At 47.3% G+C, this 14,626-nt stretch overlaps 1 protein-coding gene across 2 annotated transcripts in view; it reads right to left on the reverse strand.

The window, feature by feature from the left end:
• The window catches only part of LOC118357675 (uncharacterized), a 113,382-nt gene that overhangs the window by 75,563 nt on the left and 23,193 nt on the right, over positions 1 to 14,626 (reverse strand). The window contains exons 2-5 of one of the 2 annotated variants that reach the window (XM_035735037.2): positions 10,662 to 13,123; positions 5,526 to 5,643; positions 4,417 to 4,900; positions 3,261 to 3,752 (exon numbers count right to left, since the gene is read on the reverse strand). In XM_035735037.2, coding sequence (XP_035590930.1) covers positions 3,261 to 3,752; positions 4,417 to 4,900; positions 5,526 to 5,643; positions 10,662 to 12,953 — 3,386 coding nt within the window. In that variant the 5' untranslated portion in view covers positions 12,954 to 13,123. Of the gene's footprint in view, positions 1 to 3,215; positions 3,753 to 4,416; positions 4,901 to 5,525; positions 5,644 to 10,661; positions 13,124 to 14,626 lie in introns of both variants that reach the window. The other variant, XM_035735036.2, reaches the window with a different exon arrangement.

Genomic DNA, 14,626 nt, shown 5'->3' on the forward strand with positions numbered 1-14,626 from the left:
TCTTGGTAGATAATGTGGTCGACATTTGATTGTGAGGAATTCTAAATCAGGTGAACAGAAGGATTTGAGTTCCTGTATGTTTCTTTCATCACACCATGTCTCGTTAGCCATAAGGCATACGCCCCCGCCCCTCTTCTTACCAGAAAGGTGTTTGTCCCCAGTCCACCTGGCCATGCTCCTGCTCCAGTTTCAACTGTTCTGCCTTACTATTATTCAACCATGCTGGGTCATTTATGAACATTTGAACATCTTGGCCACGTTCTGTTATAATCTCCACCCGGCACAGCCAAAAGAGGACTGGCCACCCCACATATGCTCTCTCTAATTCTCTCTTTCTCTCTCTCTCGGAGGACCTGAGCCCTAGGACAGTGCCCCAGGACTACCTGACATGATGGCTCCTTGCTGTCCCCATTCCACCTGACTGCTGCTGCTCCAGTTTCAACTGTTCTGCCTTATTATTATTCGACCATGCTGGTCATTTATGAACATTTGAACATCTTGGTCATGTTCTGTTATAATCTCTACCCGGCACAGCCAGAAGAGGACTGGCCACCCCACATAGCCCGGTTCCTCTCTAGGTTTCTTCCTAGGTTTTGGCCTTTCTAGGGAGTTTTTCCTAGCCACCGTGCTTTTACACCTGCATTGTTTGCTGTTTGGGGTTTTAGGCTGGGTTTCTGTACAGCACTTTGAGATATCAGCTGATGTACGAAGGGCTATATAAATAAATTTGATTTGATTTGATTTGATTTGTTGCCCGCTGGCTACACCGCCTCCGATAGCGTCTCTCCAGTGAGCCATGTTTCCGTGAAGCAAAGAACGTTACAGTCTCTGATGTCCCTCTGGAATGCTACCCTTGCTCGGATTTCATCAACCTTGTTGTCAAGAGACTGGACATTGGCGAGAAGAATGCTAGGGAGTGGTGCACGACGTGCCCGTCTCCGGAGTCTGACCAGAAGACCGCCTCGTTTCCCTCTTTTACGGAGACGTTTTTTTGGGTCGCCGCATGGGTTCCATTCCGTTGTCCTGGTTGAAAGGCAGAACACAGGATCCGCGTCGCGAAAATCATATTCTTGGTCGTACTGATGGTGAGTTGACGCTGATCTTATATTCAGTAGTTCTTCTCGACTGTATGTAATGAAACCTAAGATGACCTGGGGTACTAATGTATGAAATAACACGTAAAAAAACAAAAAACTGCATAGTTTTCTAGGAACGCAAAGCGAGGCGGCCATCTCTGTCGACACACGCACGCATGTAGTCCATGCCCCGATGAATTGAGGCTGCTATGAGGGCAAGAGAGGGTGCAACTCAATATTAGCAAGGTGTTCCTAATGTTTTTTACACTCACTGTATCGTCGGGCGGTTGCGATGGGTTATTAGCAATTTCTGCAGGTTGTGGGTGACCCGAGTACCACACTAATGCACACGCACGCATGCACAGGAGCGCTCGCACCCGGCACGCACAGACACACACACCCACTAACTTGACCAGTCACTACTACCTTGTGTGGTTCAGGTGGTAGAGCAATGCCAGGGTTGTGGGTTCAACTTCCATGGGGTACCAGTATGAAAATGTATGCCCTCACTACTGTAAATCATTCTTGATAAGAGCGTCTGCTAAATGACTAAAATGTCGATCTTGAACAATAAACATAATTCTGCCATGTTAACTGAAGAATGCAAATATAATACTATTTTCTCCAAAAAAGATCACTTACAGTAGACACCATAAGTGGTCCACACGTTCAGCTATAAAAAACCTGTATGTTGGGGCCTCCCAAGTGGCGCAGCGGTCTAAGGCACTGCATCACAGTGATTCCGGGCTGTATCACAACCGGACATAATCGGGAGTCCTATAGGGTGGCGCACAATTGGCCCAGCGACGTCCAGGTTAGGGGAGGGTTTGGCCAGGGGCTTTACTTGGCTCATCTCACTAGCGACTCCTTGTGGAGGGCCGGGCACCTGCAGGCTGACCCCGGTCGTCAGTTGAACGGTGTTTACTCTGACACATTGGTGCGGCTGGCTGCTGGGTTAAGTGGGCAGGTGTTAAGAAGTGCTGTTTGGCGGGTCGTGTTTCAGGGGGACGCATGACTCGACCTTTGCCAGCCGAGGCCGTTGGGGAGTTGCAGTGATGAGACAAGATTGAAATTGGAGAGAAAAAGGGGGTAAAATACAATATATGTATGTATGTATGTTCAGACCTTTTTAACCACAACCTACAACATGGTCCTTTATCACCATCTAGTGGTCTGTACCACAAGGTGACTGTGTCTCAGTGCTGTCAAACACAAATACAGACACTCAAACAACAAGGCTCTCTCCTCTCTCCCTCATCAGCACCTCAGTTGCTCTCTACAGTAACCACAAAACCTACCAGATGGTGCTGGGTTCCAAACCCCTAGCATAATTCTGTTATCATGGTGTTGATGAATGATTGAAAATGTTAAATTAACAAGCAGAAGTGTATATTGAATGTTTCTATATAAAATTACAATATTTTAGCATTTGCATATATTCTAATATATGATAATACATAATAATTTATACTTATATAACGGATAGATATTGCCACGCAATCTGATCGGTAAAGAGTGCGTTCCAGCTATGCTGTTATTGACAGTAATAGTACAGCTAGCTTAAACACTTTGATATGTTCAGTAGTTGAGATGTTTAAGGAGCGGATGGTCGAAGATAAGAGCTGTGCTGCCAGAGCCATCTGCCTCAGTCAGTACCAGTCACCTGCTCCAGCTATCACACGCACACACACACGCACGCACGCACACACACACACACACAGCCATGGAAACCAGTGGTAAGGTGAGGCAGGCAGCCTCCTAACGACCTTCACTAACAGTTCTGCTTCAAAATCGCACTGCAGCAGGTGATTGTCCCAGCAGACAAGCCTGGGACTGGGGTGTCTGGAAACTGACATTGATTCAAAGTTGGGGGACAACACTAAAAAAGTATATTTTCAAAGTACATGCACAGTATTTACCACGTTTTCCTCTAATATTGTACATAGACAATACACTATAATATAGTGGTTATTTGTTTTTAATTTCATCTCATGTTATACCATACTGTATGTTTGGAATGGGATTCTATCTTGGCTTTATTTCATCTATAAGAATAACCTCATACTGTATGTCAGTAGCCTATCAGGTCTGGCCTTTCATACAGTACTACATCAGAATAGTAATGATGACAACACTGACCTGTGGAAAGAGAGGGAGGGGTTGCTGCTGTATGACATCACTGACCTAGGGAAGGAGAATGTGGGGTTGCTGTACCAGCTGCTCCCCAGCATCCGTGCCCCGCCCCCTCCCCCTCTCAGGGGCGTGTCTTCCGGGCTACTACTCAGCCTTTCGCTGGAGGGGGCACGCGTGGCATCCGAGTCTCCCGTCACCGTGACGATGGAATCTGATAGGCTTGTCCCCCTCTCGCAGTGGGCCAATGGGGCAAAGCTCAGCTTGACAATCTGCCGGGCGCTTTGACAGATCATCTGACCCCCCTGGATCTCTGGGGTCAGCGTGGGTAGGTCAAAGGTCAGGACGGTTTGTGTGCTGGAGGTCAGCAGCTCCTCACTGTCCAGGTCCAGGCTGCCGTAGGACGTGCCCTTGGCGCGGTGTGACTCCATGATGCTCTCAAAATGACGGCTAAAGCTGTCCTCGGAGGTGCCTGCGAGGCGAGGCCCCGACAACAGGACGGGCGACTTGAGGGCCGGGAGGTTGTCAAAGAAACTGTCCAACGGCCTAGAGGTAGAGAGTGAAAGACGGAAAGGAGGAGAGAGACCACGAATGATACACTGGAAGTCTAACATATTCTCAGTGAGTCACCCTGGAAATGATCTCAGCTGAAAGATTGCATTATTAGTGTAGTTACTGACTATGGCACATTGTATACTCTAAATGTTTGACCTTAGAAAACTGAATGCTAAAGCAAAACATTTAATCAAACTGGTTTGAAAGGTCTATTGTCAAGTAGGTTTGTTAGGAAGATATAAGGTAGCAGAAGGAAACATACAACATAAGGTAGCGGAAAGAGACACACATTCATATACTATTGTAGCTCTTGCCAGATCCTGCTTCACCAGTGTTCTTGTGGGAGAAAAATTACGACGCCAACTGAAACATTGATTAATATCTTCATTCAATGCACCTTTGTTTTATTCACAAGGACAGATGCTAGAAATAGATGAGGATTTTTATTACAGACTGCTATGAGTACAATCAAACTTCAAATGTGTGAGCATGTGTTTGTGTCTCTGCATTACATACGTGTGTATGATTATGTGTGTGTGATTGTAAGCATATTTTCAAGTATATTTTTAGGAATGTGTGTGTGCGAGCGTGCACGTGTGTGTATACATTTGTGAGTGTGTGTTTCTACGTGCCTATGTGTCTATGTTCATCTCACCTCTTCAGCAGCTGACTAATCACCTGCTGCTGCTGCTGTCTCTTAATGTCCCCTTGCATCCTCACTGAGGCCCAGCTTACCACCTCCTCCTCCTCCACCTCCTCCTCCTCCGCACTTGTGCTCTCATAGGGACAGACACCCAGGGGGCTGCTGTCTGTACCCGACGTGCTTTTCACGCTACGGTTACTGCCAAATGCTGAGTCGGCGTCTTCCTGCTCAGCCAAAAGCACCTCATCGATGTCGGTCTCGCGGTAACAGCGCAGGGGCACGGCATCCAGGTCCGTCTCCGAGTACTTGAGGGTCATCCGGATGATGCCCGTCTTGGGCGACGCCCCCGCCACAGCTGGGTGAGGAGTCACCAGCTCCACCTCCACATGCTGCACCTCATGATTAGCCGAGATGAGGGGGAGGGACGTGGGGGGCGTGGGAGTGGGGGATTCACTGGACTGGCCACTAGGAGGAGCTGTCAAGGCCTCGATGGTATCTGTCATGATGGAACAGAAGAAGCAGTTGATGAAAAGGAACGGAAAATTACTGTGCTGCCATGCTAATCCTAATGCTGTTGTAAGGTTGCTGAAGACTGACCTCTGAGCATGCTTTAACACGTTTCATGTCACTTGACTCACATAGTACAGTATAGTGTCTACCCCAGTGGTATTCAAACTTTTTCACCGGGAACAAAAAAAAATTCCCAAGAACTTCTCTCGACCCCACCCTTCCCCAAATCTAATGACGCAACCTTAAAATCGGTACATTTCGATTTTTACATCAACAAATAACCATAAATCCATTGCATTTTCAACTCTTATTGAAATTAAAATAATACATAAACAAAATATATTTACTCAACACAATAAAATGTTTCTATTATCTTTCTCTATATTGTCCCATTACAATAATCTGTACTCTAAATATTAGTATTTTATTTTGGTGACCCCACTGCAGTTCCCTGAAAACCCACTAGGGGTTGTGACCTGACTTTGAATACCACTGGTCTATTCTATACAGTTAAAGAGCCATAGACATAGTCATAGACATAAATACTGTATATAGCTAATACTGTATCTTTCTCTATGGGTAATGAGTATGGGTGGGAAATATGCTCTCACTTTTCTCCCCCCTGCTGGCATCCTCCTCAGCGGGGGTCCCAAATAGGAACTCCCACTTGGCACGAGCTATCCTCTGAGAGTGGAGGGAGGGGCCTGGGACTGCAGAACCACTGTCCGTCTGGAACAACCAAAGAGACATACACACAGACATGTACACATATACAAAAGCCACTGTTAAAAACCCTCTCTTCTTAACCCTCTCTCTAGCCCTGGGAGACATGGCGCAGACAAATATGGCAGCTCTTATTCTAGCTCCTAAGCAACTTTTCAGTATTGTTTTTTGGGGTGTTATTTCTTACGTTATTAGCCCAGAAAATACGTTGTGTTATTACATACCGCCGGAAAGAACTTTTGGATATCAGAGTGGCAGTAACTCACCAGCATTATGACTTCCTGAATTGGATCCGTTGTTCGTACCTCCCAATGCAATTAAACTTATTCCAGAGGCTGCTCCAAAACATTGCCAGCGGAGAAGAGGTATTTGTATTGGACTTCTAGTCCGACTCAGGAGGCGTGCACACCATCCACCGCTTCCGAGTACATTACCCGCTAATCTTCAGTCTCTGGATAAGAAAGTAGACGAGCTCAGGGCGAGGATCTCCTTCCAGAAAGACATCAGGAATTGTAACGTACTCTGTTTCACGGAAACATGGCTCTCTTGGGATATACTGTCCCCGTCCATACAGCCAGCTGGGCTCTCAGTACATTGCGCAGACAGGAATAAAGCACTCTCCGGGAAGAAGAAAGGCAGGGGTGTATGTTCATAATTAACTACTCATAGTGTAATTAGTGTGATTTTGTTCACCCGTCCTAGAATACCTCGCAATCAAATGCCGACTGTATTACCTCCCAAGAGAATTATCTTCGGTTATAGTCACAGCCGTGTATATTCCCCATCAAGCCGATACCATGATAGCCCTCAAAGAACTACACTGGACTTTATGCAAACTGGAAACAACATATCCAGAGGAGCATTTATTGTAGCTGGGGATTTTAACAAAGCGAATTTCAGGAAAATGCTACCAAAGTTCTACCAACACATTGACTGTAGTACTCGCGCTGAAACAACATTGGAACACTGCTACTCAACTTTTTGAAATGCCTACAAGGCCCTCCCCTACCCTCCCTTTGGCAAATCTGATCACGACTCCATTTTGCTCCTCCCTTCCTATTGGCAGAAACACGAAATGGAAGTACCCGTGCTAAGGTGTCGTCAACGCTTGTCTCTGTAAGGACCGACACTGGAGTAGAGAAGCAGGTACAGGGAGTCAACATTTAATAAGGAACAGACATGGAACAGGACAGGAACAGCGTCAGGGTAAAACACAGAAGTGTGACAATTAATGCAGCAGCGGGGAGCAGAGCTGGGGAACTGACAAATATAAGGGAGGTAATAAACAGGTGATTGAGTCCAGGTGAGTCCAATAAATCCCTAATGCGCGTGGTGAGGGAAGGCAAGTGTGCGTAATGATGGTGGCAGGAATGCGTAATGCAGGGCAGCCAGGCGCCCTCGAGTACTAGGGGGAAAGAGCAGGAGCAGGCGTGACATTACCCCCCCCCTCTAGGGGCGCCACCCAGCGTCCCACCTTGTTGAGCATGACGGGTGCCAGCTGAGGCATAAGAGCCTGAGCAGGCGTGACAGTCTGACCAATCGGAATCCATACTTCAAAATGTTTTGATCACGAGGACTGGGATATGTTCCAGGTAGCCTCTGAGAATAACATAGACTAATACATGGATACGATGACTGAGTTCATCGGTCGTCTATAGGAGATGTTGTACCCACTGTGGCTATTAAAACCTACCGAAACCAGAAACCGTGGATAGATGGCAGCATTTGTGAAAAACTGAAAGCGCGAACCACTGCATTTAATCATGGCAAGGTGACTGGGAATATTGCCGGATACAAACAGTGTAGTTATTCCCTCCGCAAGGCAATCAAACAAGCGAAATGCCGGTACAGGGACAAAGTGGAGTCGCAACGACTCAGACACGAGACATATGTGGCAGGGTCTACAGGAAATCATGGACTACAAAATGAAACCAGCCACGTCATGGACACCTTCTTTGCCCGCTTTGAGGATAATACAGTGCACCCCCCACCCCCCCCCTCATTCTCCGTGACCGATTTTGAGTGAAAACCTCCTTCCATCAGCAAAGGGCATTGAAGATGAAATGTGGCTGGGTCTTTCAGCCAACAATGATCCCAAACACACCGCCCGGGCAACGAAGAAGTGGCTTCGTAAGAAACATTTCAAGGTCCTGGAGTGGCCTAGCCAGTCTCCAGATCTCAACCCCATAGAAAATCTTTGGAGGGAGTTGAAAGTCCGTGTTGCCCAGCAACAGCCCCAAAACAGTACTGCTCTAGAGGAGATCTGCATGGAGGAATGGGCCAAAATAGCAGCAACAGTGTGTGAAAACCTTGTGAAGACTTACAGAAAACGTTTGACCTCTGTCATTGCCAACAAAGGGTATATAACAAAGTATTGTGATAAAATACCAAATACTTATTTTCCACCATAATTTGCAAGTAAATTCATAAAAAATCCTACAATGTGATTTTCTGGATTTTTTCCCCCATTTTTTTCTGTCATAGTTGAAGTGTACCTATGATGACAATTACAGGCCTCTCTCATCTTTTTAAGTGGGAGAACTTGCACAATTTGTGACTGACTGTATTCTGTATTTGCCCCACTGTATTCCCTCCGTAAGGCAATCAAACAGGCAAAACGTCAGTACAGAGACAAAATTGAGATGCAATTCAACAGCTCAGACATGAGACTTATGTGGCAGGGTCTACAGACAATCAGGGACTACAAAGGGAAAACCAGCCACGTCGCAGATACCACGTCTTGCTTCTGGACGAGATAAACACCTTCTTCGCCCGCTTTGAGAATAAAACAGTGCCATCAACGCTTCCCGCTACCAAGGACTGTGGGCTCTCCTTCTCCGTGGCCGACGTGAGTAAGCATGTTCATCTCTCCCTATCCCAGTGTGCTGTCCCCACTTTCTTCAAGATGTCCACCATTGTTCATGTACCCAAGAAAGCAAAGGTAACTGAACTAAATGACTATCAACTCTTAGCACTTAGCATATCGTTAAGTGCTTTGAGAGGCTAGGTAAGGATCATATCACCTCTGCCTTACCTGGCACCCTAGACCCATTTCAATTAGCTTACTGCCCCATTAGATCCACAGACGATGCAATCACCATCGCACTGCACACTGCCCTATCCCATCTGGACAAGAGGAATAGAAGAATACTGTTCATTGACTATAGCTCAGGATTCAACACCGTTAGTACCCTCCAAGCTCATCATTAAGCTTGGAGCCCTGGATCTGAACCCCGCCCTGTGCAATTGGGTCCTGGACTTCCTGATGGGCCATCCCCAGGTGTTGAAGGTAGGAAACAACACCTACACTTTGCTGATCCTCAACATAGGGGCCCCACCTGTACTCAGGTTCCCCATCTGTGTGCTCAGCCCCCTCCTGTACTCCCTGTTCACACATGACTGCATGGCCACGCATGCCTCCAGACGACACAACAGTAGTAGATTACCAACAATGACGAGACACCCTACAGGGAAGAACTTAGGGCCCTTGGAGAGTGGGGCCAGGAAAATAACTTCTCACTCAACGTCAACATAACAAAGGAGTTGATCATGGACTTCAGGAAACAGCAGAGGGAGCACGCTCCTATCCATATTGATGGGATTGCAGTGGAGAAGGTGGAAAGCTTCAAGTACCTCTGCCTTCACATCACTGACAATCTGAAATGGTCTACCCACATAGACATTGTGGTGAAGAAAACACAACAGAAGAAGGCGCAACAGCGCTTCTTCAACCTCAGGAGCCTGAAGAAATTTGGCTTGGCCCCTAAAACCCTCACAAACTTTTACAGATGCACAATTGAGAGCATGCTGTCGGGCTATATCACCGCCTGGTATGGCAACTGCCCTGCCCGCAACCACAGGGCTCTTCAGAGGGTGATGCGGTCTGCCCAACGCAAACTACCTGCCCTCCAGGACACCTACCCCACCCGATGTCACAGAAAGGCCAAAAAGATCATCAAGGACATCAAACACCCGAGCCACGGCCTGTTCACCACGCTATCATCCAGAAGGTGAGGTCAGTACAGGTGCATCAAAGCTGGGACCAAGAGACTGAAGAACAGCCATCAGACTGTTCAATAGCCATCACTAGCCGGCTTCCACCCGGTTACACAACCCTGCACCTTAGAGGCTGCTGCCCCATATACAAATACTTGGAATCACTGGAAACTAATGATGGAACACTGGTCACTTTAATAATGTTTAAACAATGTTTAAATGCTGAGAACTGGCAGGAAAAGGGCTCTGTTACCTCAACTAATAGGGCCTGTGATTGGCTGAGCAATAGTCAATGAACCGCATTCTTCTGTCTTCTTCTATTCCTCATATGTATATACTGTATTCTATTCTACTGTATTTTAGTCAATGCTACTCCGACATTGCTAAATCTAATATTTATATATTTCTTAATTCCATTCTTTTACTTTTAGATTTGTGTGTACTACTGCACTGTTGGAGCTAGGAACACAAGAATTTCGCTACACCCACAATAACATCTGCTAAATATGTGTGACCAATTCAATTTGATTTGATTTGGAGAGACACGTTTTGTAGCCTTTTACTGCCAAAGAAGCTACCATTCTCTGCCTCAGCCTGACCTATTGTTCAGTGGCATAGGGCACTTTACACCTCTGTGTTGGGGACCAGGTTGCCAAGGAACGCAGTCAGCCGGCCTGGTCAGCCAATCACAGGCCCTATTAGTTGAGGTAACAGACCCCTTTTCCTGCCAGTTCTTTAGTTGGACACAGGGGTGCATAGACAACAGAGGTTGTCTATCCTCCTTGTTTGGTGTGTGGTAATAAACGTGTGTTCCGTACATCTGTCTCCTACCTGTCATTTTTGTCCTTTAACCGGGGAGCTGGGACAGTTACACCTATATCTAAACCGGCATGCCTATCGGTTGGTGGCACTCTTTTACCGTCACACACACACATGGTAAAATTAACAAAATACAAAATATATTTAGTTAACATCAATATATTAAAATGAATATTTCAATGCAACATATTTGAAGAATAATGTCTCACCTGTATCCCTGAGGTGGCAGCCCCTGTCTCGTTGCTCTGGTGGCTGGACTGACTGGACTCTGGGGACACACAGTCCCTTTCCCCCAGGCTACCGGTCACCCCGCTGGAGCTGCGTGATGAGGATCCTGCTACCCTGATTTGCTCCCCCTCTGGAGGCTCCTCAACCCTCAGCAGGCCTCGCTGTTGCCCTGGTCCGTGAACCTCTTCCCCATCCCCATTCAGGCCCTCATCCTCCTCTGGCAAGTCCAGCACCACAGGGCCCAGCAGCAGAACCTCCCTCCTCCTATGCTCGGCTCTTTTCTGCTGGGCCACGCTTAGGGGCTGCTGCCCAGGTCCAGGTCCGTGTATGGGGCTGGAACTGGAGTTTCTGCTCTCCTCCTCTACCAGGTGGCTCCAGGCCTGCCTGGAGGTCCAGCTGACAGGGGCTTCCACCACACTTTGGCGTATATAGAGCCTACGGGCCAGCTCGGCACTATCCCCCGTATCAAAGCAGGAGAAGTCGGCTCTCTCGTCCGGCTCGAAGGACCAGAAATCTCTAGTGTACTGAGGGGGCTGGCAGCGATGCAGTGTGGGGCTTTCTGTGACTCTGAGCTGGGCTCTCAGCAGCCTGGGGTCTTTCAGAGGGGAGCTGGTCTCGGCTGGGGGAAGAGATGGACGGATGAAGCGTGAAGGCAGGGCAGGGGACCCTCCTACACCCACTACTGTGTCTGATAGAATGGAGCTCTGAGCCTGCCCTCTTCCATGCTGTGTCCCGTGATTGGTTGTTGTTGGAGAGTTTGAGTCCTGTGTGCGTGACGATGCTAAAAAGTTTCCAGCCCGGTGAGAGTCAATGTCGTTCGACGCTGGTGTGTGTTGGCCGTGTAAAGGGATATTCATCTTAACTGTCTGATGCTGCAAATGTTGCCGTTGTACATTTGAGACAGAACTGTCAGCTTCTCCAGACATACATGCAGAGTTGGGTCTCTCTACTTCGTCTAAAGCATTGTGCAATGTCAATGAGTTCCTCTTTACCTCTGCTAAAATAGAGGATACTTTAGTAGCCTCCTCGGCTAGCCTCCGGGCCACTTCAGGGCTGTTGGCTGGGGAGGAGGGTTTGCTACAACTTAGCTGATTCAGTACAGTTCCCTCCCCTAGTTTATTTTTAAGTTGGAGGATGGTCCCTTGAGAGGAGGACCTACTGTTACAGGGCTTGTGCACTTGTCTCTGTGTGGCTGGACTACCTTCTAAAGCTTCGTCCTGACCTGCCGAATGGTGTGGGCTCTGGGCCTGGAGCCCCATGCACGACCTGGGTCTTGAGTAAGGAGACATGCCCAGAGTGGCCTGCCTAGCATGGGACGAAAGCTGGACGGAGGCTGAGCTCCTGGGTAATGGCCCGCAAATAGCACGGTTTCTATCTGCATCCACAGCGTGATTATTGTGGAGATTATTGCAGGCGCTGTGGTGCTGGACAGGAGAACCGCCGGCCCAGGACAGGCAGCGGGCCTGCTGGTTGTGGCGGGAGCCCCTGGGACTCTGCTCGAGCCCATGGATGATCTTACTCCTGAACAGGGGGGAACCAAACCCAAACTCCTCCAGGGCACGCTGGGTGGCCGCAATACCGACACGATCCAAGACAGGGTGGCGGAGGCTGGGGGAGCCTGTCGGCTGCTGCTGGTGACCCCCTGGGGGACGAAACGCTAGTTTGGGACTGGAGCTGCATGAGGAGCCAGGACTACCCAACCAGATGGGGTCATTGAGTTTATTCCGGGGGTGGGAAGGTGGGGACGACAGCTCCTCCCCACACCTCCTCTGACAGGCTGAGTTCTGTGGGCTCTCCACTGTCTTGACGTTAGCCTTCTCAATGTAGCTGAAGGTGACCACCGACCGTTTGCCATTGCCCCCCACCCCCTGCCCTTTGGAGGGGTGGTGATCTTTGTGTGGGGTGGTGGTCTTCCCAATCCCAGAAAAGGCTGGGGAGTGGGTCAGTGCTGCTGGTAAACTCTGTTGCTGGGAGATGCTAGGCGATTGGGTGCCATTACCTTGGTGGAGCTGGAAGCTCACTTTGTGTCTGGAGGGAGACTGGGTGTGGGTGAAGTTATGGGCCAGGCGGTGTATTGGAGCTTTGCTAGGAGTTTGGCATTTTGTCTGGCAGGCTAGCTGGGACAAAAGCCCTGCTGGCTGATCCTGTGCTGAGGCTGAGTCACTCCCAGTCCCAAGCCCCTCCACTCCTCCTCCCAAGCCCCCCTTCCCATCCTGCTCTGGGGCTGACCTCACCTCCACATACAGATGAATGACTTTTCCAGACTGGGACATGACCTCACACTCTGCACATCATGAGGCCAGGAAGAGAGAGAATGATAAAGAAGAGAGAGGAGTGTATATTGAGGATATCTTCTTTCCTACTCAGTAAGAATAAGGATATCGTGGACAAATGGGACCAACAGGCCCATAGGTCGTTTCCAGCAGATCTCTAGTCACCATACCTGTAAAAGAGGGAGGGATGGATGGAGAGAGAGAGACAAAGCAAACAGTAGGTAGTGAGAAGTCATACTTTTCTGATTATGTGTGTTACACATGGAGAACAGCTATTGTCTGTTAATGAGTGAAGCGATGACTGGAGGATTAAGTGTAAGAGTAAAGAACTGAGGTAGTGAAATTACTGAATAAGATAGTAAGGAGGTGAATGAGTGAGAGTAGCAGTAGTACAATAAAGGGTGAACAGCCTCAGATAACCTAGAAAAGTATTCCATAATCTATAAACCTATAGAATACTGTACACTCCTGCAGACAGAGGTATAAACAAGCATTTCTGATCCTCCAATCTAGACTTTAAACCTTTCCAATCTAGACTTTACAACTTTGAGATAATTGGCTTAATCAATAACAAAGAAAAGCTGATTTTCCTGATGACTAAATGCCACCCTTCTGGCTTTCTACAAGTTTAAAACAGTGGATTAGGTGCCCTAGTAATTGAGAATGACACATTATCCTGATTGGCTGTTACACAGACCCTCTGTCAGGGCCAATGCCATGGGGGTCGCTACAACAACAACTCCTGGATCAGTCAGGTCAGTTTGTAAGATGCTATTTATAGTAAATTGAATGACCACTCTAGATCCATCATCTCCTGCCTTTCGTCCTTATCTCACCCATGTTCAATGCCTTTTTTCACACCAAATGACAAATACTGAGGGGGTTGGACCTACTGTAACAAATACAAAATCTCTTTAGTAATAATGTTACATCTGTAGAAATATACTGTAAATATAGGATGATGCCTTAAGTATTATAGGGTGATATATTTATGTGGTTTTCATTGAGGATATTGCAGTCAGAACACTGAATAAAACCAATCAGAGCAAAGCACAGTATATATTCTGACAAGACACTTCAAGGGGATTCTGTTTAGGAAGTATTGAGCTGAAGGAAATTAAGGCTTGGTTTTCTTCAGAGGAATCAATTTGACATTGATTCAGTGGGAAGGAGACTAGGGACTCTATAACTTTTGTCATTGCTTCCCGATATTCTTCTTCTTCAAAACATAGAACTGGCTATGTATGTCAGCATGTCATACACCATGCTGTCCCTCTGTCATCACAAAAGGTTAAACTCACAAAACATCTATCAGATCGGTGTCCCTAAACCGGGACAGTTGTTGCTCAGTATGCGATAATGTGACTAGAATAACATTGTAAACAACAGCCAACTTTCCGGGACATGGACATGTCTTATATGGGCAGAAAGCTTAAATTATTGTTAATCTAACTGCAGTGTCCAATTTACAGTAACTATTACAGTGAAAAAATACCATGCTATTGTTTGAGGATAGTGCACATCAAGAAAACACTTGTATCATGGCAACTGGTTTGATACATTCACCACTGAAGGTAAATAATGTACTTACATTCAGTAATCTTGCTCTGATTTGTCATCCTGAGGGATAAAATGTAGTGTAGTTTTGTTTGATAAAATACATTTTTATATTG

Source organism: Oncorhynchus keta, chromosome 24 (assembly GCF_023373465.1).
Source record: "Oncorhynchus keta strain PuntledgeMale-10-30-2019 chromosome 24, Oket_V2, whole genome shotgun sequence".
Classification (NCBI taxonomy): Eukaryota; Metazoa; Chordata; class Actinopteri; order Salmoniformes; family Salmonidae; genus Oncorhynchus; species Oncorhynchus keta.